Source organism: Leptonychotes weddellii, chromosome 1, assembly GCF_054177405.1.
Source record: "Leptonychotes weddellii isolate Sample4059 chromosome 1, ASM5417740v2, whole genome shotgun sequence".
Classification (NCBI taxonomy): domain Eukaryota; kingdom Metazoa; phylum Chordata; class Mammalia; order Carnivora; family Phocidae; genus Leptonychotes; species Leptonychotes weddellii.
In genome coordinates, this window is record NC_138369.1 from 1,263,960 (window position 1) to 1,285,246 (window position 21,287).

Genomic DNA, 21,287 nt, shown 5'->3' on the forward strand with positions numbered 1-21,287 from the left:
CCCCCACCTCGCGTGCCCCCCCGCCCCCCGTCGGCGTGAGGGAGTCGGGTTTTCCCCATTCTCGCGGACACCTGCTATGGTCTGGTTTTGTTTTTTATCGTGATAGCCGTTCCCGTGGGCGTGAGGTGGGGTCTCGCTGTAGCTGTGGGCTCCGCCGCTCTGACCAGTGGTGTGGAGCGTCTTCTCGTGCGCTGACGGCCACTGGAGTGTCTGGGGAGAGATGTGTGCTCGGGTCCTTTGTTTTTGTCGAGTTCTAAGAGTTCTTCGTATGTTCTAGGCAGGGGTCCTTTATCCGATATCTGACCCGTGAACGTTCTCTTCCATCCTCTGATTTTTCTTCTCACGTTCTTGCAGGTGTCTTTGAAAGACAAAAGTGTTCAATTTGGGTCCAGTTGTGTTTTTGTTCTCTTTCGTTGCCTGTGCTTTTGGTGTCTCGCCTAGGTTCGTTCATCCTGTTCCTCTTCTGCTTACGTAAATTACGTTTTTGAAAGTTTTGCGCTTGAGTGCTTTTCTTTTGTGTTGGGAATGTCCAACTTCGCGGTTCCCAAATTCTCTTGGGCAGTTTCCTTACGCTTCTGGAGGTCGCGGTGTTCTCCAGGATGTGCCGTGGAAGTGCGGGCAGTGGAGTGTGTGTGGTCTGCGGTCTGGCGGGGCCGCGAGTACCGACTCCCCGTCGTGTGCTGCAGGTCACGTAGGTCACCCGCTGTCGCCACCGCGGTGCCTGTAGCTACAGCAGGTCTCGGGGGTTTGACAAAGAGCCCAGGAGGCAAGGTGAAACAGAGGCGGCCCCATCTGGGACTCGGGGGTGTCTCTGTGTTGGGATGTGACACCCCTGTTCCCGAGCTCTCGGCCCTGTCCCCTGCTGCTGGGCTCGGGCTCTAGAGAGGTCTGCAGGCGGGCAGGCTGTGTGTCGGCCTGCTTCCCCACCTCCCTGGGCAGTTCACGTGCACATGGATTTCAAACATCTGTCGTGTATTTTTTTCTTGATAGAATCGAGAGAAAAATTGCAACAATCTCCTTAGAAAGCAAATCTCCTCCAAAAACCTTGGAAAGCGGTGAGTAGCTGTGCACCCTGACCTGTAACTCCCAGGCCCCAGGGTGTGGCCTTGACACTCAGGACCAGCCGTGCCAGGCTTCTAGAACTGTCTCTGGGTGATGCTGAATGCCACCTGTGTCCCCACGATGGCTGGTCTCAGTACCGTCGAACCGGGCCAGCATCTGACACACTCTGCGTGCCTGACCCACCCCCCACCCCCCGCAGACGCTCCAGTCTCCAGCTTCCGTCCCGTCCCACCCTCGCTCTACCGTAGCACGCTTCCCTTGGGCGGAACGGGGTGACTCTGAGCCCCCGGGCCTCACCGGCTCTGCCTCTCCTCATCAGGTGGTGGCCTGGCCGGGAGGAAGCCGACCCCTGCCAGCGAGCCCGCCAACAGCAGCAAGTGGAAATCCACCTTCTCACCCATTTCCGACCTCGGCCTGGCCAAGTGCGCCGACAGCCCACTGCAGGCCGGCTCCGCCCTGAGCCAGAACTCCCTGTTCGCTTTCCGGCCCCCCCTAGAGGAGCCCGGCTTGGCCGAAGCCAAGCTGGCTGCCCACCCCAGGAAAAGCTTTTCCGGTGCCCTGTCGGGGGCCGGTGGGCTGAGCCCCAGCAGCAACCCTCCCAATGGCTTCGCCTTCAGCGGGGGCCTGGCCGCCGACCTCAGTTTACACAGCTTCAGCGATGGTGCTTCTCTCTCCCACAAGGTCCCCGAGGCGGCCAGCCTGGGCGCCCCCCTGAGCTTCCCTGCCCCGCGGGGCAAGGAGGGCAGTGCCGCAGAGTCCGGCGCCTTTGTGAACAAGAGGCAGCTGGAAGGACTGGGTGGCCCCAAGGGCAGGGAGGCCGGCGAGCTGGGCCTGCCGGCGTGCGGGGCCCCGGACAAGCCCTCGCTGGTGCACAGCAAGCCGGGCAAGGGCCGGGACCGCGAGCCCGACTTGAAGAATGGCCACAACCTCTTCATTTCTGCCGCCACTGTGCCTCCCGGGGGCCTCCTCAGCGGCCCGGGCCTCGCCACGGTGGCGTCCTCGGCAGTCAGCGCGGCCCCCTCCGCCCAGACACACCGCCCCTTCCTGGGCACCTTTGCCCCCGGCCCACAGTTCGCCCTGGGTCCCATGTCCCTGCAGGCCAACCTGGGCTCGTCCGTGCTCCAGTCCTTGTTCAGCTCCGTGCCGGCCGCCGCCGGCCTGGTGCACGTCTCGTCCGCTGCAACCAGACTGACCAACTCGCACGCCATGGGCAGCTTTTCCTCCGGGGTGGCAGGCGGCGCAGTTGGAGGTAGGCAGACGCGCGTCTCTCCCGCCTGAGTGTCGGGTCCTGCGGGCCGCACGCCGTCGCCCTCCCGGACCGCTGGGCTAACGACGACTGCTTTACAGGTTCCCTTGCAGGGCCCCCTAAGGGGCGAGAGGCTGTGCCCACCTGTCCCTTGGGGTCCACTTTGCACCTGCCACCTCGTTCCTTTCCGTGAGATGCAGATGTGCCCGTGGTGTGGGCAGGGCGCTCACGCGTGAGTCGGCCTGCGTCAGGCCCTCTGGTTGTGACGGCGTCCCTTGTACCTTCAGGAGGGCTGGCGCCATGACTAGGGCTCTGTCTCCTCCCCGTGGAGGTCTTCTGTCCGACCCGACACAGCCCATGGGTTCTGGGCAGCCTCGGGGGCTGGTGCTGGGCAAGAGCGAGGGCCACAGCGCATGCTGTGTGGTGGCACCGTGTAGGGGTGGAGAGGAGCCACGGGGCCGGGCTGGGCCGGGCCCACCTTGGGGTCCCAGGAGTCCGCAGCCAGCTCCTTGCTGGGCACAGGCAGGCGAGGCCCTGTCTCGCGGCTGGGAGCCCGGGTGGGCGTGCCCGCAGGGGGTGCGGCCCGGCACTGCCCTGCAGGTAAGTCGCACCCGGCCGCCCGTGCCCGCTGCTTGCTGCTTCGCCCCCGCCCCTGCGCCGCACGCGGACCTGTGGCCGCTGTCTGCTTCCCTGTTGTTGTGTCTCTCTGCGCTTGACTGGAGAGTGCCCACCTGTTGAAGCTGAGTTTTTCTCTCCTGTTTGCAGGTGTCTTTAACCACGCGGTGCCTTCCGCCTCCGCTCATCCGTTTGGAGCCAGTTTCGGCAGCGGGGCTGCGTGTCGCAGCGCCACGCTGAGCTTAACCCCGCTGCAGGCGGTGGCCGGCGCCCCCGCGTCTTCCTTTCAGGCCCCGCCCCCGCCCCCACCGGGGCAGCCCGCCCTCCCCGCACCCCCTCCCCCTAACGCCGCCTTGCCTCCTGCCCCCGCGCTGCTCCCAGCTAACTCTGAGCCCCTGCTTCTGCAGAACCTCGCGTCCCTCCCGGCTAACCAGGCTTTCTTACCCACCTCCTCTGCCGCCTCTCTGCAGCCTGCTAACGCCTCTCTGTCCATCAAGCTCGCCTCCCTCCCGCACAAGGCCCCCCGCCCCTCCTTCACGGTGCACCACCAGCCCCTGCCCGGGCTGGCCCTGGCCCAGGCCGCGCCCGTGATCCCGCAGGCCAGCTCCACGGGGCCGTCTGCCGTGTGGGTTTCCCTTGGCATGCCGCCTCCGTATGCCGCGCGCCTTGCGGGGGTTAAGCCAAGATAAAGACCTTGCTTAGCTAGCAGTTCGTATTCTGTAAGGTAAGGCTAGAGCCCAACCAGGGGGCCCATACGAGACCCTGAACTGTCTGTCCTTCCTTCCACAGAGAGTGGACGGGCCCGCAGGGCTCCGAGGAGGGGCCCAGGGGACCCAGGCTGTTCTGCCTCGGGTGGAGACGGTTGGTCCTGAGAGGTGCAAGGGAAGATAGAGCACAGTGAGGCGAGGGAAACCTGGTGGCTAGGCAGGGCTGGCCGTGTGTTCCGGCCTCCGGGGCGGCTGAGCAGCCACCGCGGAGCTCCAGGGGGTGGCCCGCTCTCGCTGCCCGGCCCAGCCCTTTACGGCAAGCCCCCATGGGCCCCTGCCCAGCGGAGGGGGCCGGGAGGAGGTGGCTGAGGCCGGCAGCCCGGCCCGGCCCGTCTAGCTGGATGGAGCCCGCCATTGTCACCCTCAGGCTGTGTGTCTGCAGCGGCCAGGGACCGGGGCCCCCGGGTAGCTCAGGGCTCAGCCTTGCCGTCTGTCTGCTCTAGGGCCTCCCGCAGCCTGTCTCCCTGAACGCACCCTTAGGGCTTTAAGAAAAGGCGACGTGTAGAGGGTCGTCCAAACTTGGTGCTCGTGCCTCAGGCTCCTGAGCCAGAGGCCCCTGCCTGCAGGCCTGGGGCAGCGTGGCGCCGGCCACAGAGGAACGGCTGCCTGGCGGGGGGGCAGTGCTTTGCCTTGGTGCCCACACGGCATGGCTCCTGCCGCTCCCAGGAACGCGGCCCGTGCCCCGGGGCGGTCAGCGTGGAGGCGTGCAGGGCCGTGTAGGAAGGGCCCGTCTTCGGAAGCGGGTGAGGAAGGTCGTCGTGAGGCCCCTGTGGGCCGCGTGTCGGCGTTAGGGAGCTGGGCCCTGGTACAGCCGGCCCGGCCACTGCTGGTGCGGCTTGGCGTCCCCGGGGCCGAGGGCTCGAGGAAAGGAAGCCGGCTGCTAACGGGGTGCTGGGGCCGGCCCATCCTCCACTGTCTGCCGCGTGTTTAAGTGGAAACAGGCGTGGGGCCGCCGCAGTCTAACGGCCTCCCGGTCAGGGTGCACGTCTGGGGACGGGCTGTGCCACAGTCCTGTTGGAAAAGCCCAGAAGGTAGAGCAGGTCGCGTGCGCGTGCGTGGGGGCCTCACGCCATCAGAGAAGGCGTTGTGCGGCCGGGACCGGCTTTGAAGAGGTCCGAGGTGTGCGTGCGGAAGCATCTGGGCATCAGGCTCCTGGTCCTGGCCCACAGGGGACCAGTGCCTTCTGTTCCTCTGCCCCGTGGCCATCACGGGCGGTCTCCCTGGGCTGGCCTGCGAGCAGGGCCTGGCATGCGGCCGGGGGGGCCTCGGTGCCAAGGCTCCCGGGGGGGAGGGGAGGACGGGGACCTGCTGCCTCCGGGCAGACCAGGGGCACGGCGCCGGGGGTCCCTGCCAGGAGAGGCGGGGCCTGCAGCAACCCTGTTCTGTCTGTCTGACCGTCCATCCGCCTGTAGGAGGCTTTGGTTCCCTGGCCTGGGGGAATGTTTGGGCCCCCCCGAGAAAGACACTGAATCTGCTGCCTTTTCTCCCACGCGCGTCTCTGCAGGTAATTAGGATTTCTACCTCAACCGTGAGACCTATGCAAGGACGGGCTGGGCCGGCGGCCGGCCACGGGACGGCAAGGACGGACTGAGGACGGGGGACGAGGCTCTACTGTGAATCCGCGCTGTGCAGACCTGCAGGAGGCGCTGGGGCCTGGCTCCGGCTCGTACTGTCGATAGTTTTAGATAAAGTATTTATCGTTTTTTAAAAAGTATAAACAATCCTGACTTATTTTACTCCACCGAAGTCGTAAAGGCAACCTATCGAGAAGTGTAAATACTATATATGAGAGGATCTATATACAGACGTCCACCCGAAGGACTGGCCTGCCCGCGGACGCGCTGACCGCGGTCCCGGTGCTATCTCGACGCAGGCCTCGCCGCCGCCTCATCCTCTTGGTGCTGACTGGAGGTTGACCAACGCCAAAACCAGGCCGTGAGGCGCCTGCCCTATTTATTCTCGCCGCTCTTCCTATACCAAAGGCATGGCTGTCTCCAGGTGGAGGGTGGCTCGCGCTGTTGTGACATTCCTCGGAAGAGGCCCTCTCCCCGAGGGGGCGCCCGCCCCCGCCCCATCACTGTGAACGGCTCCTACCGGACTGTTGGCCCTTCGGCCTGGGATCAGCGCCTTTGGCATAGGAACGGTCGGCGGGCGTAGGGCGGTCAGACCCTCCCCGATCCTGCGCGGGACCCGTTCCGAGTGGTGCTTGGGGAAGGTCTGGTACCCGATTCCCGACGGCGTGGCGGGCTGGTGCAAGTGCATTTACTGTTGGACGTCCCTGCTCGTCCGGGGCTCCCGCCGTGGTCCACCAAAGCGCGTAGTAAGCTCGCGGCACGTGGGCCGGTGAAGTGGGGCAGGTTAGTCACGGGTGCTTGGTGTGTCTGTACAGAGGAGAGTCACGCTGAGGAGTGACAGTATTTTATAGAGATGCGATGAAAATTTATAAATTTCATAGACTTGACTTCATTTATTTTTAGATTGTATAATGCATAGTAAACTAAAGAAGAAAAGTGAGGGGAGAACCTTTCTATTTATTCAAGTGCACACAGTGGCATGGGCCCAGGGCCGGCCCTTGGCCCCGGACCGCGTGACCGCGGCTCCCGGGGTGGAGTGGACAGGCCCCGCGCCCCGCCCAAGCCCCTCTGGCCAGTCTGTGTGGTCGCTGAGGCCGTGCCGCCCCCACCCCAGAGCAGCTCTGATGGTGCTTGGCAGTGAACGCACTGGGGGGGGGGGGCGGGGGCAGGGCAAAGCTGGGAGAGCTGTTCGGAGGCGTCTAGAGGTTGCCAGTAGGGCTCTCCAGCCCCTCCAGGGTAGCAGTCGGCCAGTGTTGTGTATGTACGTGGTTTTCAGAGGGTGCGTCCAGAAGCCCCCAGGCCCCCTGAAAGGGCCAACATCAGCCCAGGTCCTGGCAGAGGGATCTGGACCCCGAGATGGGTGCTCTAGGAAGGGCTGAGTCGGTGAGGTCAGAGCCCTGTCCTCAGGTGCTTGCATCCCCCAAGGAACACAGGGAACTTGCCTCTTTCCAAAGGTGGGCTGTGTTTAGCCCGTTGCTCAAGTAGAGGCCCTGAGCTCCTGCCTGCCCGGGAGGCTCGGCCTGGCCCCTGCTCTTCTGGTGGGCAGGCGGAGGCCTGAGGCATGCAGGCCAAAGACGGCCACCGCAGGACCCTTTTCTGCCTGCAGCCGCCGCCTGGAGGCAGACCAATCTGTGCGGGCCGGGTCAACCCGTTGGCTGTTCTGGAAGTTGGCTGGACCCCTGGTTTCCACAGGCAGGGGCCTGCCAGAGCCCTGCTTTCCTGCTTGCCCTGGGGGTGACGCCCCTGGCCCAGAGCAGTAGTTGAGGCAGAAGATGGTGCTCGCGATGGGTTCTTGAAATTGGCCCATCCTTCTGTGACTGGCTGCCCTGGCTCCCTCCCTCTGGGTCGGCGCCCCCGGGGCATGACGGTGCTGTGCCTCACCCCCGTGAACCCCAAGCCCTGGCCCCCAGGACAGGGCAGTGTCTGCTTGGCCACACACACACACACGCCCACCCGTGTCAGGGGCACAGGGCTCCCTAAAAAGCTACAGGGTGGGTGGACAGCGGAGAGGTCACGCCGGAGTCCCCAGCGTAGAACAGAGCGGCCCTGTTCGCACATGCTGCGTCACTTCAAGGGGCCCGCACGGTCACTGACGTGGGGCTCCCTGCGGACGTGCCACCCTGAGTCTCCGGCACGAGCGGGGGCGTGTTTGGGATCACCCCGCGGTGGCTGGGCTGACCCTAGCAGGAGGGGAGGCAGCAGGCCCGTGCACAGAGCCCCGGGGCTACCGCCGACCGCGGGCAACTTCAGGGAAGGCGGGTGGGCCGCAGGGGGGCTCTGCTCAGGAAAACCGAACCGTGAACACGGCCCTCCCGGGCAGCTCACCGTCTCTTGCAGCTACGGACTGTGATTTACCTAAGGCTCACGCGCCCCTCTTTACCCGCCCCGCCCGCCCGCCCGCCCTCATTCCCATGGTCCAGCCACACTGGTTTGTTTCCCACGTCTCTCGACCTTGGTTTGTAATTCAGACGGGGCTTTGCTTTGTGTTTCTGGTAGACTGTGTTTCAGTTGGGGGTGCTGGCATGGCCTGTCCCTCCCTGGGCTGCTGGCTTGACCCTCTTTTCCTAAGAGAACCCCAGTGCACTCTGCATTTCCACCTCTAGGCGCTGTAATAAAATACTTTTCACTTGAACCTCATCTGGCGGCAGCATTTCTTTCTGACGATGATGCAGCAAGGAAGGGAGAGGTGTGAGGGCCAGGGGTCACACTCACCATTCCCCAAGTGGGGAGGATGGTGCTCCCGGCAGAAGCCTGGTAGGTTCCTTAAGGCAGCCCCGTGACCACGGCAGACAGCAAGCACCCTCCTCAGGGAGGCCCAGTCCCTCCCGTGCTTACAGCTGATTAGGCCAGGCCCACCCAGGATGCCTCCCTTTTTTATTAAAAGGGATTGACTTAGGATTCTAACACTGGCAAAAACCCTTTCTGAGGTCCTGCCTGTACTCAAGGGAAGGCCTAGGAACTGGGATCACAGGTCACCTTCAGGTTCAATCACACCACCCTTCCATTGTCCCTTGGGGCCTGTTAGCACTACAGGCCCCATGGACCAAGCAAAGTCCCAGCCTCCCTGCCTCTCCCTGGTCTGGTTCTAGGTCTCTGTCCCTCTACTGGGGCAACCCGGCCCTTGCTCCTGGGCACTTAAACCTCCAAGCTGGGGAGGACTGCCGTCCCACAGAGGCCTCACTGCCCTGCCTCGGGAGCCAGCTCCAACCACCTGGGGCCAGCAGCCCCTTCCTGCATTCACGGCAGCACCATCCCACGTGGAAAAGAGGTCCCTTTATTTGAATACAACAAGCACGCTGGCCTGAGAGTGAAGACTTCCAGCTCCACCCAGAGGCGTCCGGCCAGGGCCTGCCCCATCAGCAGGAGTAGAATTCACAGTGGCTCCAGCAGGCGTGGCCCCCACGCCCGTCTTCACAGCATCGTTTAGCTTTGTACATTCAGCCTGCACAGGCCAGGAGAGCTACACCAGCCTCAGGAGCCTCCAGACCCCAGACGGATGTGCCCGAGGGACTGGACGCAACTTCTAGGAGTGGACGTTTGTCCCCCGGTAGCAGCATGGGGCACCAATAGGTGCAGACCAGTCCAGGGGCCGGGGGGGGCGGTCAGTGGGTTGTTTCTCCAACCTGCCCCTGCCCACCCCCACCGATCTTGGGTTTTTGAAGTCTTTAAGCCAAACATCTGCTGCAGCAAATCCAGGCTTGACCAGGAAACCCAGGGCCTGGAGAGGATGGGGCGGGGGGGTTGTTCCAGACTCAGGCCTTCAAGCCACCCAGCTGGAACCTGGCCTCCTCAGATATGCCGAACTGCTCCAGGGGGTCCTGTGTGGGTGAACGGGCAGCATGAGCCCAGGCCCCAGGGGCCCACGCCCCTGCCCCCACCCCCGGCTCCCCTGGACCCTCTGTGTACCTTGCCAGTCATCTTCTGGATCTCATTCCTGTAGAATATGAGGCTTCTCCGCATGAACTCGTAGCTGGGGGAGAAAGTGGCGTATGCTCACAGAGCCCTGCTGTGCCCCAGACCCCCCCCAGGCAGGCCCACACCCGACCTGGCTCGCCGCAGAGCCCCCATCCACTCCTGACACTGCTCTTCACTGCAGCACTGGAAGTGATACTTCCTCTCTGGGTCCTCCATGAAGCCTGCAGAGGGAGCAGCCCCCGTCTGTTCCCGCCCACTGCCCGCCCCCCCAGCCCGCCACAGGCCTCAGCTTCCTCTTGCCTCCGTCCTAAAGTGTCCCCTCCTCCAGTCCCAGCCCAGACTCCTGGCTTCCCACCAGTTGTGCTGTGGACTGAATTGTGTCCTCAGAACAGAATGTTCAAGTCCTAATCCCTAGAACCTAATAATACGACCCTATTTGGAGTCAGGACGGTTACAAGTGCAATTACTTAACGGATCAACCTGAAAAGAGTTGGGTACCAAACCTAATCCCATTAGTGTCCTTGTAAAAAGGGGAAATTTGAAGACAAACACGCAGAGGATGAGCCACACGCACATGGGAGACTACAGGATTGACTCTACAAAGGCAACGGGCACCTCGGGCTGCTGGCGACCCCTGGGAGCCAGGATCGCTTGGTAAAGTTTCCCTGGCAAGGAACCACCCCTGCAGACACCCTGTTGTCGACTTCTGCCCTCCTGGACTCGGGGAACACACATTTCTCTCGTTTGAGCGCCACACCAGAAAACCAGCACAAACTCCGCCTTCCTCTGCTGACTCGACGCTCTCAAGACGACCCGGAGGATCCTCCCCAGCGCCCAGAACCCGGCCGGGCACCCGAACAGTGCAGTGCTTCCCAACAAGACAGAAAGTCCTAGGGCACCTGCGGCTGCAGCTAGCAAGTGGTTACGCCCCGGGGGAAGAGCCCGGCCCGCCCTCCGGCCGCCCGGGGCAGTGGACTTTGCCTCCGCGCAGACAGACGTGGCGACCGGGCCCGGGAGGGGCAGGCCCGGGGCCGGCACTCACTGATGGAGAAGCCGCTGGGCTCCTCCTGGGTGACTCTGCAGCGCTCCAGCAGCAAGGCTCCGACGGGCTGCGGGCAGAGAGGCGCGAGGGGGCCGGTGAGGGCGGGCCTCCGCGGGGACCCCGGCCCCCGCCTCGGCCCCGCGCCCCCAACCCGCCCCCGCCCTCGGCCGGGCCCCCGACCCCAGCCCGGCCCCGCCCCCTCCGGGCTCCGGACCCCCGCCCGGCCCCCGACCCGGCCCTGCCCCCCGCCGGGCCACGGCCCCCGGGCCCCGAGCGGGCCCCGGCCCCCGACCCCGGCCCGTCGGCCTACCTCGGCCTCGTCCGTCCGGAAGTAGAAGAGAAAGTTGACCACCAACTTTACCAGCCGCCGCTTCAGCACTGCGGGCACAGGGCGGGCTCACGCGGGCTCGGCGGCCGCCCACCCCCGCCCGTCCGGCCCGCCCGCCCCGGCGCCCCAGCCCGCTCACCGCTCCCCTTCTTGGGGCCCCGCATGCCCAGCTCGGCCGCCAGCTCGGCCGGCTGCCGAGACAGCGCCTGCAGCTCCTTCTCGTTGTAGCGCATGGCGCTGCCAGGACCCAAAACGCGGAGCGCTGACCGCGCCCTCCCGGCCGCCGTCCCCACTCGCGCCAAAAAAGTCCCACAGCGCCGTCCCGGAAGCGCTACCGCAGCCACTGCGCTTGCGCGCACCCGAGTCACTCATCCTGTGGATCGTCCGGGAGCCTCGGCGCTTAGCGAAGCCTGCGTGGGGCGCACGCGATAGTAGACGACACAGACGGTCGTTATAGATAATCATGCAATAAGCTGGATCCGGGGTGAGAACAGAGGAAGGTACCCTCACGATCGGTGGCGCCCTTTACCGACGAGCAGAAGCCGGGCCTCCGGTGAGAACTGACCCCGCGCGAGTTAGGCGTTGAGAGCCTGGTGCGCACGCGCACTTCGAGTACCGGCCCTTATTCTCAGCCCCGCCCCGTTTCCTCGCGCCTCCGGCGCTTCTGTCCACCTCGCTGGGCAGAGCGGGCATGCGCACAAAGGAGGCCGTTTCCCCACCCCACCCCCCCCGTTGCCCCCGGAAGTGCTTCCCCAGCACGCGACGCGCGTGCGCATAACGTATTCGTGGCCGCGGCGGGCGCGGAGTGAGCAGGAACGCGGGGTGAGGAGAGGCGCGGGCCGAGGACCGCGGCCCCGGGGCCCTGGCTTCCCCGGACCGCAGCGGACGTGGGCCACGGGCGTCTGTGGCGGGGGCGCGGGGTGAGGGCCGGGCGGCTTTTCGGTTCGCGGCGCCCACGGGCCCCAGCTCCCGGGCCGCGTTCCGGGCGGGCCAGGCGAGTCCCGCCTCCTCGGGGGTCTGGCGGGCGGCCAGCGGGGCCGGGTCGGGGTGGCGGTGCGCGGGGGCCGCGGTGCCCGCCGCTGTGGGATCCCCGAGGGGGAGTGGGTGAGGCCCGGCGCCGGCGTGCTTTGGCCCCCGCCGCCTCCCCTGTGTCCTTAGGGCTGGCCCTGGCTTGTCCCCGGTGGGGTCGCACCGGTGTTAGCGACCCCGCCAGAGTTCGCTCGCCTGCTGCCCTTCTCTCCCGCGACACCGACGTCTCCGTTCCTCCTGGTAGCCTGGTTTTATTGGCCCGGTAGTGATCTTCCCCTCGAAGCTCTCACCGCCGCACCCTCCTGTCCTTCGCATTTCTCCCTAGCCTTAAACAAGCGGCTTCCTCGTGCTCTCCCCTCCACCCCGCTCAGGCCGCAGACCTGCCCCGGTCTGCGCGGGTTGCTCGCGCGGCAGCGGAGCAGTTGTCCAGAACTTTCTGTCCTGCTCTCCGGAGTGGGCGACTGTTCTGTCCGGCCGTGTGTTCCTTTTCCCGGTCCTGTCGGGATGCATCGCGGGGTGGCTTTTGAGGACCTCGGCCGACTGAGCGAGTGTGAGTCCTTGGTCGTCTGTGACCCCGAATGACCAGAAGTTAGGGTGAAAAATCCATCTTGAAACTGGGAAGGGGTTGCTCGCCCCTTGTTTCCAGTGCTCTTGTGAAAAATCGGATTCCCTCCTGGTTTCCCCACCTTTTGTTCCTGGTCTTTTTCTTTCTTTGCTAGAAACTAAAGTTTTTTCTGGGTGTGGTAAACTGTCCTGATTGTTTTTATTGACAGGCGTTTTAGGTGTTTCTGTCAGAATGAGGAGATTCTCTCAGCCCTGGGTTATTTCCCTTTTTTGGGGAACACTCTTGTACTTCTGTGATGATACTTTCCACGCTTCTTGCTGTTCTTGCTCCAAAATTTCATTTAGGTTTTCTTTTTTTGTTTTTCCACTTTTTCTTCTCCTTTCTAAAAGATTTATTTAACTTGGACCTCCAAGCTCTCACATTCAGCTTTTTATTTGGATCGCCCTATCTTTACTTTCCAAAGTTTTTTTTGTTGTTGTTCTGGTTGTAACTCGCCTTGATAACGTTTGGTGTGCTGTTCTGCTTTGGTGGTGTAGTAACCCCCCCAGTAATTAAGGACGACACTAATATCACGGGGGGGGGGGGGTTATGTGGAATTCTTCGTGTGTGTGTGAGTTCCCCGCTTCTCACCTAGTGAACCTCACTGCCCAGCGAGCCTGGGGAGACGCTGGTGTTTTCTTTGGGGTGTGGGGGACCCCAGCTGTCAGTGTCTGAGAACCGTCTCTGGCACTCATGCTGTGCCCCTGGGCTGGGCTGTGGGCCTCCAGCTGGACCTTCTGGGCAAGGTGTGGGGGAAGGGCAGGTTTTGATGGCATTCCCTCTTTTCAGCCTGGCCTTCATTCCACTCCCCGACTTTCCGACTCTCTCCCGTGGTCCCTGCCCCTGTAAGTGGAGTGGCCTGTCATTACGGTTCTTCTGAGAATAAAACTACAACCTACCCAAGCAGCCAGTCAGGGGCCCCTGGGCCCATGATGATCTGTTGGGGATGAGCTCTCCTAGGGGGGACAGGGATGCTGTGTGCAGTGGGCTACCAGTAACTGGCAGCTTGGGTCTCCAGTGCTTACTGGTTTCCCTCTACCTTGGTGACCAGGTCAGCGTTTGAGTTTGGTCTCCCTGAGCCCATCACTCTCTCCGTGGGCCCTTTTTGCGACACCTCTGGTGCCTGTTCCCCAGCCAGCCACCAGCATTCGAAGGCCTTCTCCTGTTTAAGAAGGAACTGGGCTCCTCACCAAACTGGTGGGAACTCTTGGCCCTGTTAACATTGTTGCCTTCTGAGTTACTCTTGTAGTTCTATCTCCCTTGGGGTCAGTGGGGTGTTCTGGGATGTCACCTGTACAACAGGTGACAGGAAGTGAGGGCATGTCTCTGTCCTGGACCCTGGAGCTGTCAGCGCCTGCTTCCCAGGGGAGCACGCAGGTCCCCCCTGAGCCCTGGCCGAACTGGGGAGCACGCGCTGCCTTTGTTTTCTTCTTGAGAACAGCCGCCCTGATCTGAGTGAGGTGGCATCCCACCGTGGTTTCTGGCAGACCAGGAGAGCCTGCTTTGGCCAAAAAGAGGTCTTGAATCTCTCTTGTGCATTAGGCAGAAGACAGCAGGATCTCATCCACCTGTTGGTTGGCTGCTGACTTGCTCAGAGCACACTCCTACCCCCAGAAGCACCCAGTTTTCGTTGTTCAGGTGAACGCCGTCCTGTAACGGCCTTGAGAAGTGAGTGTTCTCTCTCCACGGAGGCCTGTAAGTCACTCAGGACCTGTGGGAAAGACATCTCCCAGGCCCCCATCCCTGCTGCGCTTCTGTGCTGCTGGTGGAGGCGAGCGGGCTGGTAGCGTCCCTCCCCCTCCCCACGGGAGTTTCTGTCCCTCCGCCCAGAAACCTTGAGTCTCCGGCAGGGAAAGTCAGGTGTTCCACCAGCAGGTGCAGGCAGTGCTTGGCCTCCGCCGAGGAGCCTGTGGCCAGGTCTGGCAGCGGGCACCACGGAGCTCTGGGCAGACTGCGGCTGCAGGCCCCCGGGGCTGTTGGGGCGCAGTGCTCCCTGGTCTCACGGAAGATGGCACAGGTGACGCCCTGGTGTTTCAGGCCGGGGCGGCCCTGGCAGCATGGTCTCCTTTCTTCAGGGTGAAAGATTCTTTTTCACAGAGTGCTTGCCACGGTAGACAGTGCTTGTCTCTCACGCTTTGTCTCACGACACTTAAAAGTTGGCAGCTCCAGGTGAACTCGTGTAATAAAAGTCCGACCCCTTGACAGGTATAAGTTCCTGATTCAGCAGCCATCTGGAACGTCGCTTTGCTGGTTCCCAGGTGCGAGGGCTTCATGTGCTCGTCAAGAACAAGAACCAAGCCAGGGACAGGTCTGGGTTCGTACAGAGTTAGGGGTGACTCCGAGTCCCACTGCAGGTCCACGGCAGAGCCGGCCTGCCCCTGACGTGTTCCTTTCCCGCTGTAGCCAAGCACCAGAGTCAGTGGTTGAAATGATGCAAGTCTATTACCGTGCAGTTCTTGACGTCAGAAGTATAAAAGGGGGGCTCCTGGAGGGCTCAGTTGGCTAACTGTCCGACTCTTGATTTCGGGTCAGGTTGTGTTCTCAGCGTTGTGAGATCGAGCCCCGCATCAGGCTCTGCACTCAGTGCAGAGTCTGCTTGAGATTCTTTCCCCCACCCCTCTCTGCTCCTCCATCCCTTCTCTCTTTTTCTTTAAAATAAGTAGATAGGGCGCCTGGGTGGCTCAGTTGGTTAAGCAACTGCCTTCGGCTCGGGTCATGATCCTGGAGTCCCTGGATCGAGTCCCGCATGGGGCTCCCTGCTCGGCGGGGAGTCTGCTTCTCCCTCTGACCCTCCCCCCTCTCATGTGCTCACTCTTTCTCATTCTCTCTCTCTCAAATAAATAAAATCCTTAAAAAATAAATAAATAAAATAAAAATAAAATAAGTATATAAATCATTAAGTATTATTCTAAGTATAAGATGGAGGGTTGTGTTCCCCTGGGGATCCCAGGGAGACCCGGCTCATGCCTTTTCCTGGCCCGCGGCCCCTCCTCCATCCTCACCACCAGCAGTGCGGGGTCCGCCCATCTCTGGGACTCCCACCCTCTGCCTCCCTCTCGTGAGGACCTTGTGAGGATGCCGGGCCCCCGGGAAACCCAAGGTCACCCCCACCTCAGGGCCTTGACTTGCCTGCCTCTGCAAGGTCCTTTTTGCCATTTATGGTTCCGTGTTCTTGGGTTTCAGGGATTAGAATGGGGACATCTTTGTGGGGTCATATTCACTCTTGGATCCTGTTCCTGTGAGTCACCTCTACAGATAAAAGATACTGTGGGTGTAAGCCAGGGGCCCGGGGCTGACATTGACCAAGTCAAGAGGAAAGTGTTCGGAGGCCAGAGGGAGGTACCTGGAGGTTGGGTCTGAGCTGAGTGAAAGAACAAGGGAATGGAACCAGGCTATTTAGGCCCAGGAGAGCCTGCTTTGGCCAAAAAGAGGTCTTGAATCTCTCTTGTGCATTAGGGAGAAGACGTAGGTAGGTAGGTGGATGGGTAGAGATCTTCCTTGCTTTCAGCAAATTTACAGCTGAGCCACAGAAGTAGAATTTAGCTTGGGAGAAGTGAGTGGAGATGAGCAGAAAGAATTTAGAGGAGTGCACACCGTGTGCTTGGGCAGTCCAGGAAGGCTTCCTGAAGGAGGTGAGGCTTGGTGAGAGAACTTGGCTGCCTCTTCCCTGTTGCCATTTTGGGTCTCTGAGCTTTTACACTTCTCCGTCTGCATTGACTTCCTTTCCAATCCTCCCCCACAGGCATTCATAGACACCACACTTGTCCTTGTTCATCCTTATTCCTGGTTTGTGTGTCCTTGGGCCACCGTGGGCCCTCAGTCTCCTAGAAGATATGCAGGGAAGAGGGCGCTGAAAAAGAGGGTCTTCAGCTGACCCATCCACCAGGCTGCACCCTGCATTCTCACAGCCTCCCCCTTTGGCCCTGCAGGTCTCTCTACCAGTGTGGTAAAGCCCCAACGCCCTCACCATGGACTTCCAGCATCGCCCCGGGGGTAAGACCGGGAGCGGAGGCGTAGCCTCCTCCTCGGAGAGCAACCGAGACCGCAGGGAGCGCCTCCGGCAGCTGGCCCTGGAGACCATCGACATCAACAAGGTTGGCTGAACTGTGGGCAGGCGGGCAGGCAGCTCCCTCTGTCTCGTGGCCCCTCCCTCTCTCTTCTGTCAATGGAGCCAAGTTCAGTATACCCTGCACCTGGTGCCCTTGGCCCTGCTGCCCAGCTCTGTTGGCCTTGGGGTCCTGGTCTGTAATCGAGGGAACTTGACCTAGAGCAGCTCCTGCTGTTCAGAGGGACCTTTTGTTGCACGAAGTTTTTTGGTTTTGTTTGATTTACCAGAGACATGGAGCATTGTCAGTGGCGAGGGCCACAGTAGCATCACGTGAGTTGATATTTTAGCTGTAAGCAGCAAAGGGCGACATTTTATTTGGGTGTACACAGCCGTGGGCAGACCAGAGTCTACCCCTTGGCACTTCGGAAATTTAGGGCACTGTTGGCAGCTGGGCAGTGTCCCCAGCTCCCACCCACTCAATGCCAGGAGCATCCCAGTTGTGAGGACCACAGATGTGCCCAGACATCACCCAGTGTCGCCTGGGGGCAGAGTCACCCTGGGCGTGACCCCCAGCGGTTAGCGTGTGGTTCCACTTAGACTTTGAACTCTGACATGTGTCGAGCCCTCACCTCTGAGGTCTGTTCTACTAACATCCTCCTGAGGAAACAAGACAGGACCGTCATTGCCGAAGATGCCACGGCCGCTGGGCAGTGGAGTTAGGGTTTGAACCCCAGCTGTCTGCCCCATGCCTGCAGTCAGAAGCACTTACTCTGCGGCCTTAGTTCATGGAAAGTCACCGGTCTGGCCTGGGAGCCCCCGCACACAGAGACAAGGGTCTCCGTGGGCCTTTGTTTTAACCCATTTGCTTCTGTTCTTCCCACACCTGGCTTGGGTGGTGGTGCTTGGAATGCCGGCGTGGTTGGCGACAGATCTCTGTCCCGGCCCAGAAGGTGGGCGCCCAGCAGTGTTGTTTTGGCTCTGCTGCGGTCTAGACCCAGAACTGCCCCAGACGTGGGGCCAGGCACTGGCGTTGTAGGCCCCCAGCCCTGCCAGGTGGCCTGTGTCCGCAGGATCCCAGGGGGCCCCACAGTGCTGCCTCAGAAGGCCCTGTGGGGCCCCGGGCTGCAGGCTGCTGCTAGTCCTCTGTCCTCAGAACACCTGCCAAGGAGGAAAGCAGCCACCCTCTCTGCCAGTTGAGGGAGGGCTGTGCGTCGTGGACAAAGGGAAGGCTTTGGCTCTTCACGGGGGGCGGGGACCACAGGGCGAGATTGCTAATGGAGTGTGTCTCCCTGCGCAGGACCCGTATTTCATGAAGAACCATCTGGGCTCGTACGAGTGCAAGCTGTGTCTGACCCTGCACAACAATGAGGTGTGTTACCCCTGCCTTCTCCGTTCTGGGCAGGGTCCTGCTGCTCCGCCGATCCCACCCCTGTCCCATCGTGCTCTCCCTGTTAATTTTGGGACGTCGTTCAGAGCGTGGCCGGGGGCAGCGGGGCTCAGGTCTGCTCACTGACCAGCCTGTGCCCCCAGCGCCCGCTGCCGCCCTGGGTGTGCAGGGCTCCCTCCAGCCCGCTTGCTTTGAACACCGTCAGTGCCCATTCCGTGTGAATACGTGCCTGCAGGCATGGGGTGGGCACAGTCCCGGACGGTCTAGATCCAGGTTTTGAGATCTCGTTGATGTGGCCCTAGCTCATCTCTTTCAGCGACCCTAAGATCGTCCCAATGATGATCTCACAAGTGCTCACCTGGCCCTGATTCAGGAACAAACAGATTTCGTTTGTCTTTTTCACACCGTTTAACATTCTGGTGGTTTTCAGTTTGTGTGTAAGTAGTGCTGAGTTGGCCAGTCTCGTATGTCAGGGTCTGCCCCTTAGCACTGCTGACATCAGAGCCGGGCCATTCTTGGGGGGTGCTGAGCGTGACGACCACAGACATCCCCGGATGCGGCCCAGTGTCCCTGTGCTGGTCCAGAAATACGTAGAGTCTGTCCTGCTGTCTGGGGACAGGTCTCCTGGGCTGTAGTCTGAACAGACACACAGGGTCACAGGGCACGTTCACTTGTGGGTCCGCCAACTGGTACCAGGTGGTCTCCACCATCCAGCCAGGTCCACTAAGCCCCCCCACCCCCACGGCAGGCGGCAAGACTGCCGTGTCCCACACGCCGTGACCACTGACGTTTGCAGACTTACTTTCTTAGGCTCTGTGTGCGTTTCATTCCGCTTTGTGTGAACCCCATAGAACTTGTTCATTCCGCAGTGGACTGGTGGACAGAGGCCGGCTCCTTCTCTCGGGCCGCCCCCACCCATCTTGAGTTGTCCGTGTGCTTTTCCCACTGCAGGGGAGCTACCTGGCACATACCCAAGGGAAGAAGCATCAGACCAACTTGTGAGTACCTCAGGCCCCTTCCAGTGCCCAGGGTCCGGCCTCCGAGGTAAACGAGGCGTCACTTGCATCCCTGCGTGAGATGGTCTCAAGCCAGCCCAGCCATGCCTCAGGGCCGGTGGAGGGGGGATGCCAGGGGAGGTGGAAGGTGCTTTTTCCACAGTGGTTAAGCTAACTGATCTTGCTTGAGCGTCAGGCTTCCGGGACACGAGGGGAAAGAGGTGAGGGTTCACGTAAGACTCCCTAATAAGGGACAGTGGGAAAGGGGACAAGAAGAGAGGGGTGCCCCAAGTCTGTTTCATCCCCATTTCATGCAAACCCCGCGACCCCCAGCCAACCCCCCTATGCCCCTGGCCTCTCAAACTCCGAGGTCAGTGTGGGGGTTGGACAGCTCCCAGCACCTGGGCCTGTGGCCTTGGCGGCCTGTGTGGCAGGGGCCACAGCTCCATATCCATCCCACCTGCAGGGCCCGGCGAGCCGCCAAGGAGGCCAAGGAGGCCCCCGCCCAGCCGGCGCCAGAAAAGGTCAAGGTGGAGGTGAAGAAGTTTGTGAAGATTGGCCGCCCAGGCTACAAAGGTAATTCTGTCTGGGAGCGTGGTCTGGCCTGCCCCTGGTGCTGGGCATGAATGAGCCCTTCGCCACGGCCCCCATCCCTCGTCCTTGAGCCCCATGGAGACTGCTGTTCTCTTCGAAGCAGGGGCCCTCCCTCGCCCACGCCTCTCCCACTGGTCCATCACTAGTGCCCTGGGCCCCACTTTCCCTGTGAACTTTCCCAAACCACCGCATCACAGTGTCAGGGCTTCCCTTGGGCCCCTTGTGCCTTATCCTGGTGTTTGGGGAGCCTTGTGAGGATGAGGGGCCATGAGTCCCTTTCCTTTGACCCTGGGGGGGAGGAGAAGGGGGAGGGTCCGTGTAAGAAACCATTTACTCAGTGGAACCCTTGGGCAGAGAGGAGGATTCCTGTATCACCTGCCAGAAAGTTGGTTAAGTGGCTCAACGGAATGTAGAGAACTGTGGTCCTGGGAGTTAAAAAGAAAGAAAGAAAGAGCTATTAGGCAGATATCCTAAATAAAGGTAAAAAAAGCATGTGGGGGATTGGCATTTCAGGCAGGACACAGCAGTGCAAAGGCCCTGGGGCACGTCTCCATCATAAGCTAGGGTTGAGATGATAGGATCCTTGTGGGGAGGCTGTCAAAGGCCTTTTGGCCATAATAGGGCATCTGTTGTCTGTCCTGAGTAAAGCGGGGGGACGCTTGAGGGCGTAAGGGGGGCCGAGTGTGGCGTGCCTCGGAGCTGCAGGGAGAGCGGCCTGGAAGTGGGGGCATGGCTGCTGGAGGCGAAGGGCACCCTCCCAGCAGCCGGGGTGCAGACCTCGCTGGCCTTAGGTGCCCAGCGGGCCCCGTCTGGAGCTCCTGCCTGGTGCTGCCCCGGGCCTCCCGGGAGGGCAGTGGTGCCCACTGTCCTGCTGCACCCCTCCCCGTGACCTCAGGCAGGGCCTCTGCTGGCCCTGGGCGGCAGCCACCCGAGTATGGGTCCCCCAGTGTCCTTCCCTCCTGTTCGGGGGCGGCATTAGGCCACATCCCTGCCTTAGCCTCAGGGAGGACAAGCTGGCCTGGACTTGAGACCCTTGTGTGTTGCAGTGACCAAGCAGAGGGACACGGAGATGGGCCAGCAGAGCCTCCTCTTCCAGGTGAGTTGAAGCCTGGAGCCCGGTCGTGAGGGGAGGGTCCCCTGAAAGGCGGCGCTGCCACCTGCCGTGTCCGCACAGATTGACTACCCTGAGATCGCCGAGGGCATCATGCCCCGCCACCGCTTCATGTCCGCCTACGAGCAGAGGATCGAGCCCCCCGACCGGCGCTGGCAGTACCTGCTCATGGCCGCCGAGCCCTACGAGACCATCGCCTTCAAGGTAGCACACGTGGGGTCCCCAGGTCCACCGCACTGTGGGGAGCGGCCAGTTCCTGGCCTCCAGCCCACTCCGCAGATGCCCCCTCGGCGGGTCCTTGCCTCTGGAAGGCTGGGTGTCCTGCGGCCGGGTGCCCCTCGCAGTGAGAGGTCCTCCTTGCCAGGCTGTTCGGGGCTCCCGTGACCTCGTCCGGGGCCACACACACGAGAGCGCAAACCGCACCTCCCCCCGGCAGGCTTGCTGCGTAGTGGGGCTAGTCTGTCACCCGGGAACTGGATCCTGTCCCCTGCCCGGGACACTGGCACCTCACACTCCACTGAGCTCCCGCCCCCCGCAGGTGCCCAGCAGGGAGATCGATAAGGCCGAAGGCAAGTTCTGGACTCACTGGAACCGGGAAACCAAGCAGGTAAGCCAGTCTGGGGTCCAGGCAGTTCTGGGGCCTTTGATGGCTGCCCTGGCCAGCCTGCCCCTTCACCCAGGGCCTCAAAGGCCCCACTTAGCCTTTCCTGTTTCTCTCCAGTTTTTCCTGCAGTTTCACTTCAAGATGGAGAAGCCACCAGCCCCGCCGAGCCTCCCTGCTGGGCCTCCTGGGGTGAAGAGACCCCCGCCCCCGCTGATGAATGGTCTGCCGCCCCGGCCGCCTCTGCCAGAGTCTTTGCCCCCGCCACCACCGGGAGGCCTGCCTCTGCCACCCATGCCGCCCAGTGGGCCTGCACCCTCAGGGCCTCCGGGCCCTCCCCAGCTGCCCCCGCCAGCTCCCGGTGTCCAC

At 62.1% G+C, this 21,287-nt stretch overlaps 3 protein-coding genes across 12 annotated transcripts in view; 2 read left to right on the forward strand and 1 right to left on the reverse strand.

Moving 5' to 3' along the window:
• DOT1L (DOT1 like histone lysine methyltransferase) overlaps positions 1-7,896 on the forward strand; it is a 65,455-nt gene extending 57,559 nt beyond the window's left edge. For 6 of the 9 annotated variants that reach the window (XM_081829547.1, XM_081829484.1, XM_081829411.1 and 3 more), the window contains 4 exons: positions 991-1,055; positions 1,382-2,311; positions 3,074-3,647; positions 5,195-7,896. In XM_081829547.1, coding sequence (XP_081685673.1) covers positions 991-1,055; positions 1,382-2,311; positions 3,074-3,612 — 1,534 coding nt within the window. In that variant the 3' untranslated portion in view covers positions 3,613-3,647; positions 5,195-7,896. Of the gene's footprint in view, positions 1-990; positions 1,056-1,381; positions 2,312-2,409; positions 2,541-3,073; positions 3,648-5,194 lie in introns of those variants that run through there. The other 3 variants (XM_081829625.1, XM_081829671.1, XM_081829682.1) reach the window with 3 other exon arrangements.
• Positions 7,897-8,517: 621 nt separating this feature from the next.
• Positions 8,518-11,014, reverse strand: PLEKHJ1 (pleckstrin homology domain containing J1). Of its 2 annotated transcripts, none has more exons than XM_081829884.1 (6): positions 10,909-11,014; positions 10,532-10,599; positions 10,222-10,288; positions 9,310-9,400; positions 9,171-9,234; positions 8,518-9,082 (listed from the first exon to the last, which is right to left on the reverse strand). In XM_081829884.1, exons 1-6 carry the CDS (start codon positions 11,012-11,014, stop codon positions 9,017-9,019), a joined length of 462 nt encoding a protein of 153 aa, XP_081686010.1. In that variant the 3' UTR covers positions 8,518-9,016. The 2 variants fall into 2 exon arrangements, with proteins under 2 accessions (XP_081686010.1, XP_081686077.1); XM_081829951.1 differs by lacking the exon at positions 10,909-11,014 and adding an exon at positions 10,689-10,886.
• SF3A2 (splicing factor 3a subunit 2) overlaps positions 10,964-21,287 on the forward strand; it is an 11,567-nt gene continuing 1,243 nt past the window's right edge. The window contains exons 1-9 of the mRNA XM_006743692.3: positions 10,964-11,102; positions 16,112-16,276; positions 17,528-17,599; positions 18,569-18,615; positions 19,079-19,188; positions 20,253-20,302; positions 20,381-20,521; positions 20,856-20,924; positions 21,039-21,281. Of these exons, the coding sequence (XP_006743755.2) occupies positions 16,151-16,276; positions 17,528-17,599; positions 18,569-18,615; positions 19,079-19,188; positions 20,253-20,302; positions 20,381-20,521; positions 20,856-20,924; positions 21,039-21,281 (858 nt within the window). The 5' untranslated portion in view covers positions 10,964-11,102; positions 16,112-16,150. The remainder of the gene's footprint in view (positions 11,103-16,111; positions 16,277-17,527; positions 17,600-18,568; positions 18,616-19,078; positions 19,189-20,252; positions 20,303-20,380; positions 20,522-20,855; positions 20,925-21,038; positions 21,282-21,287) is intronic.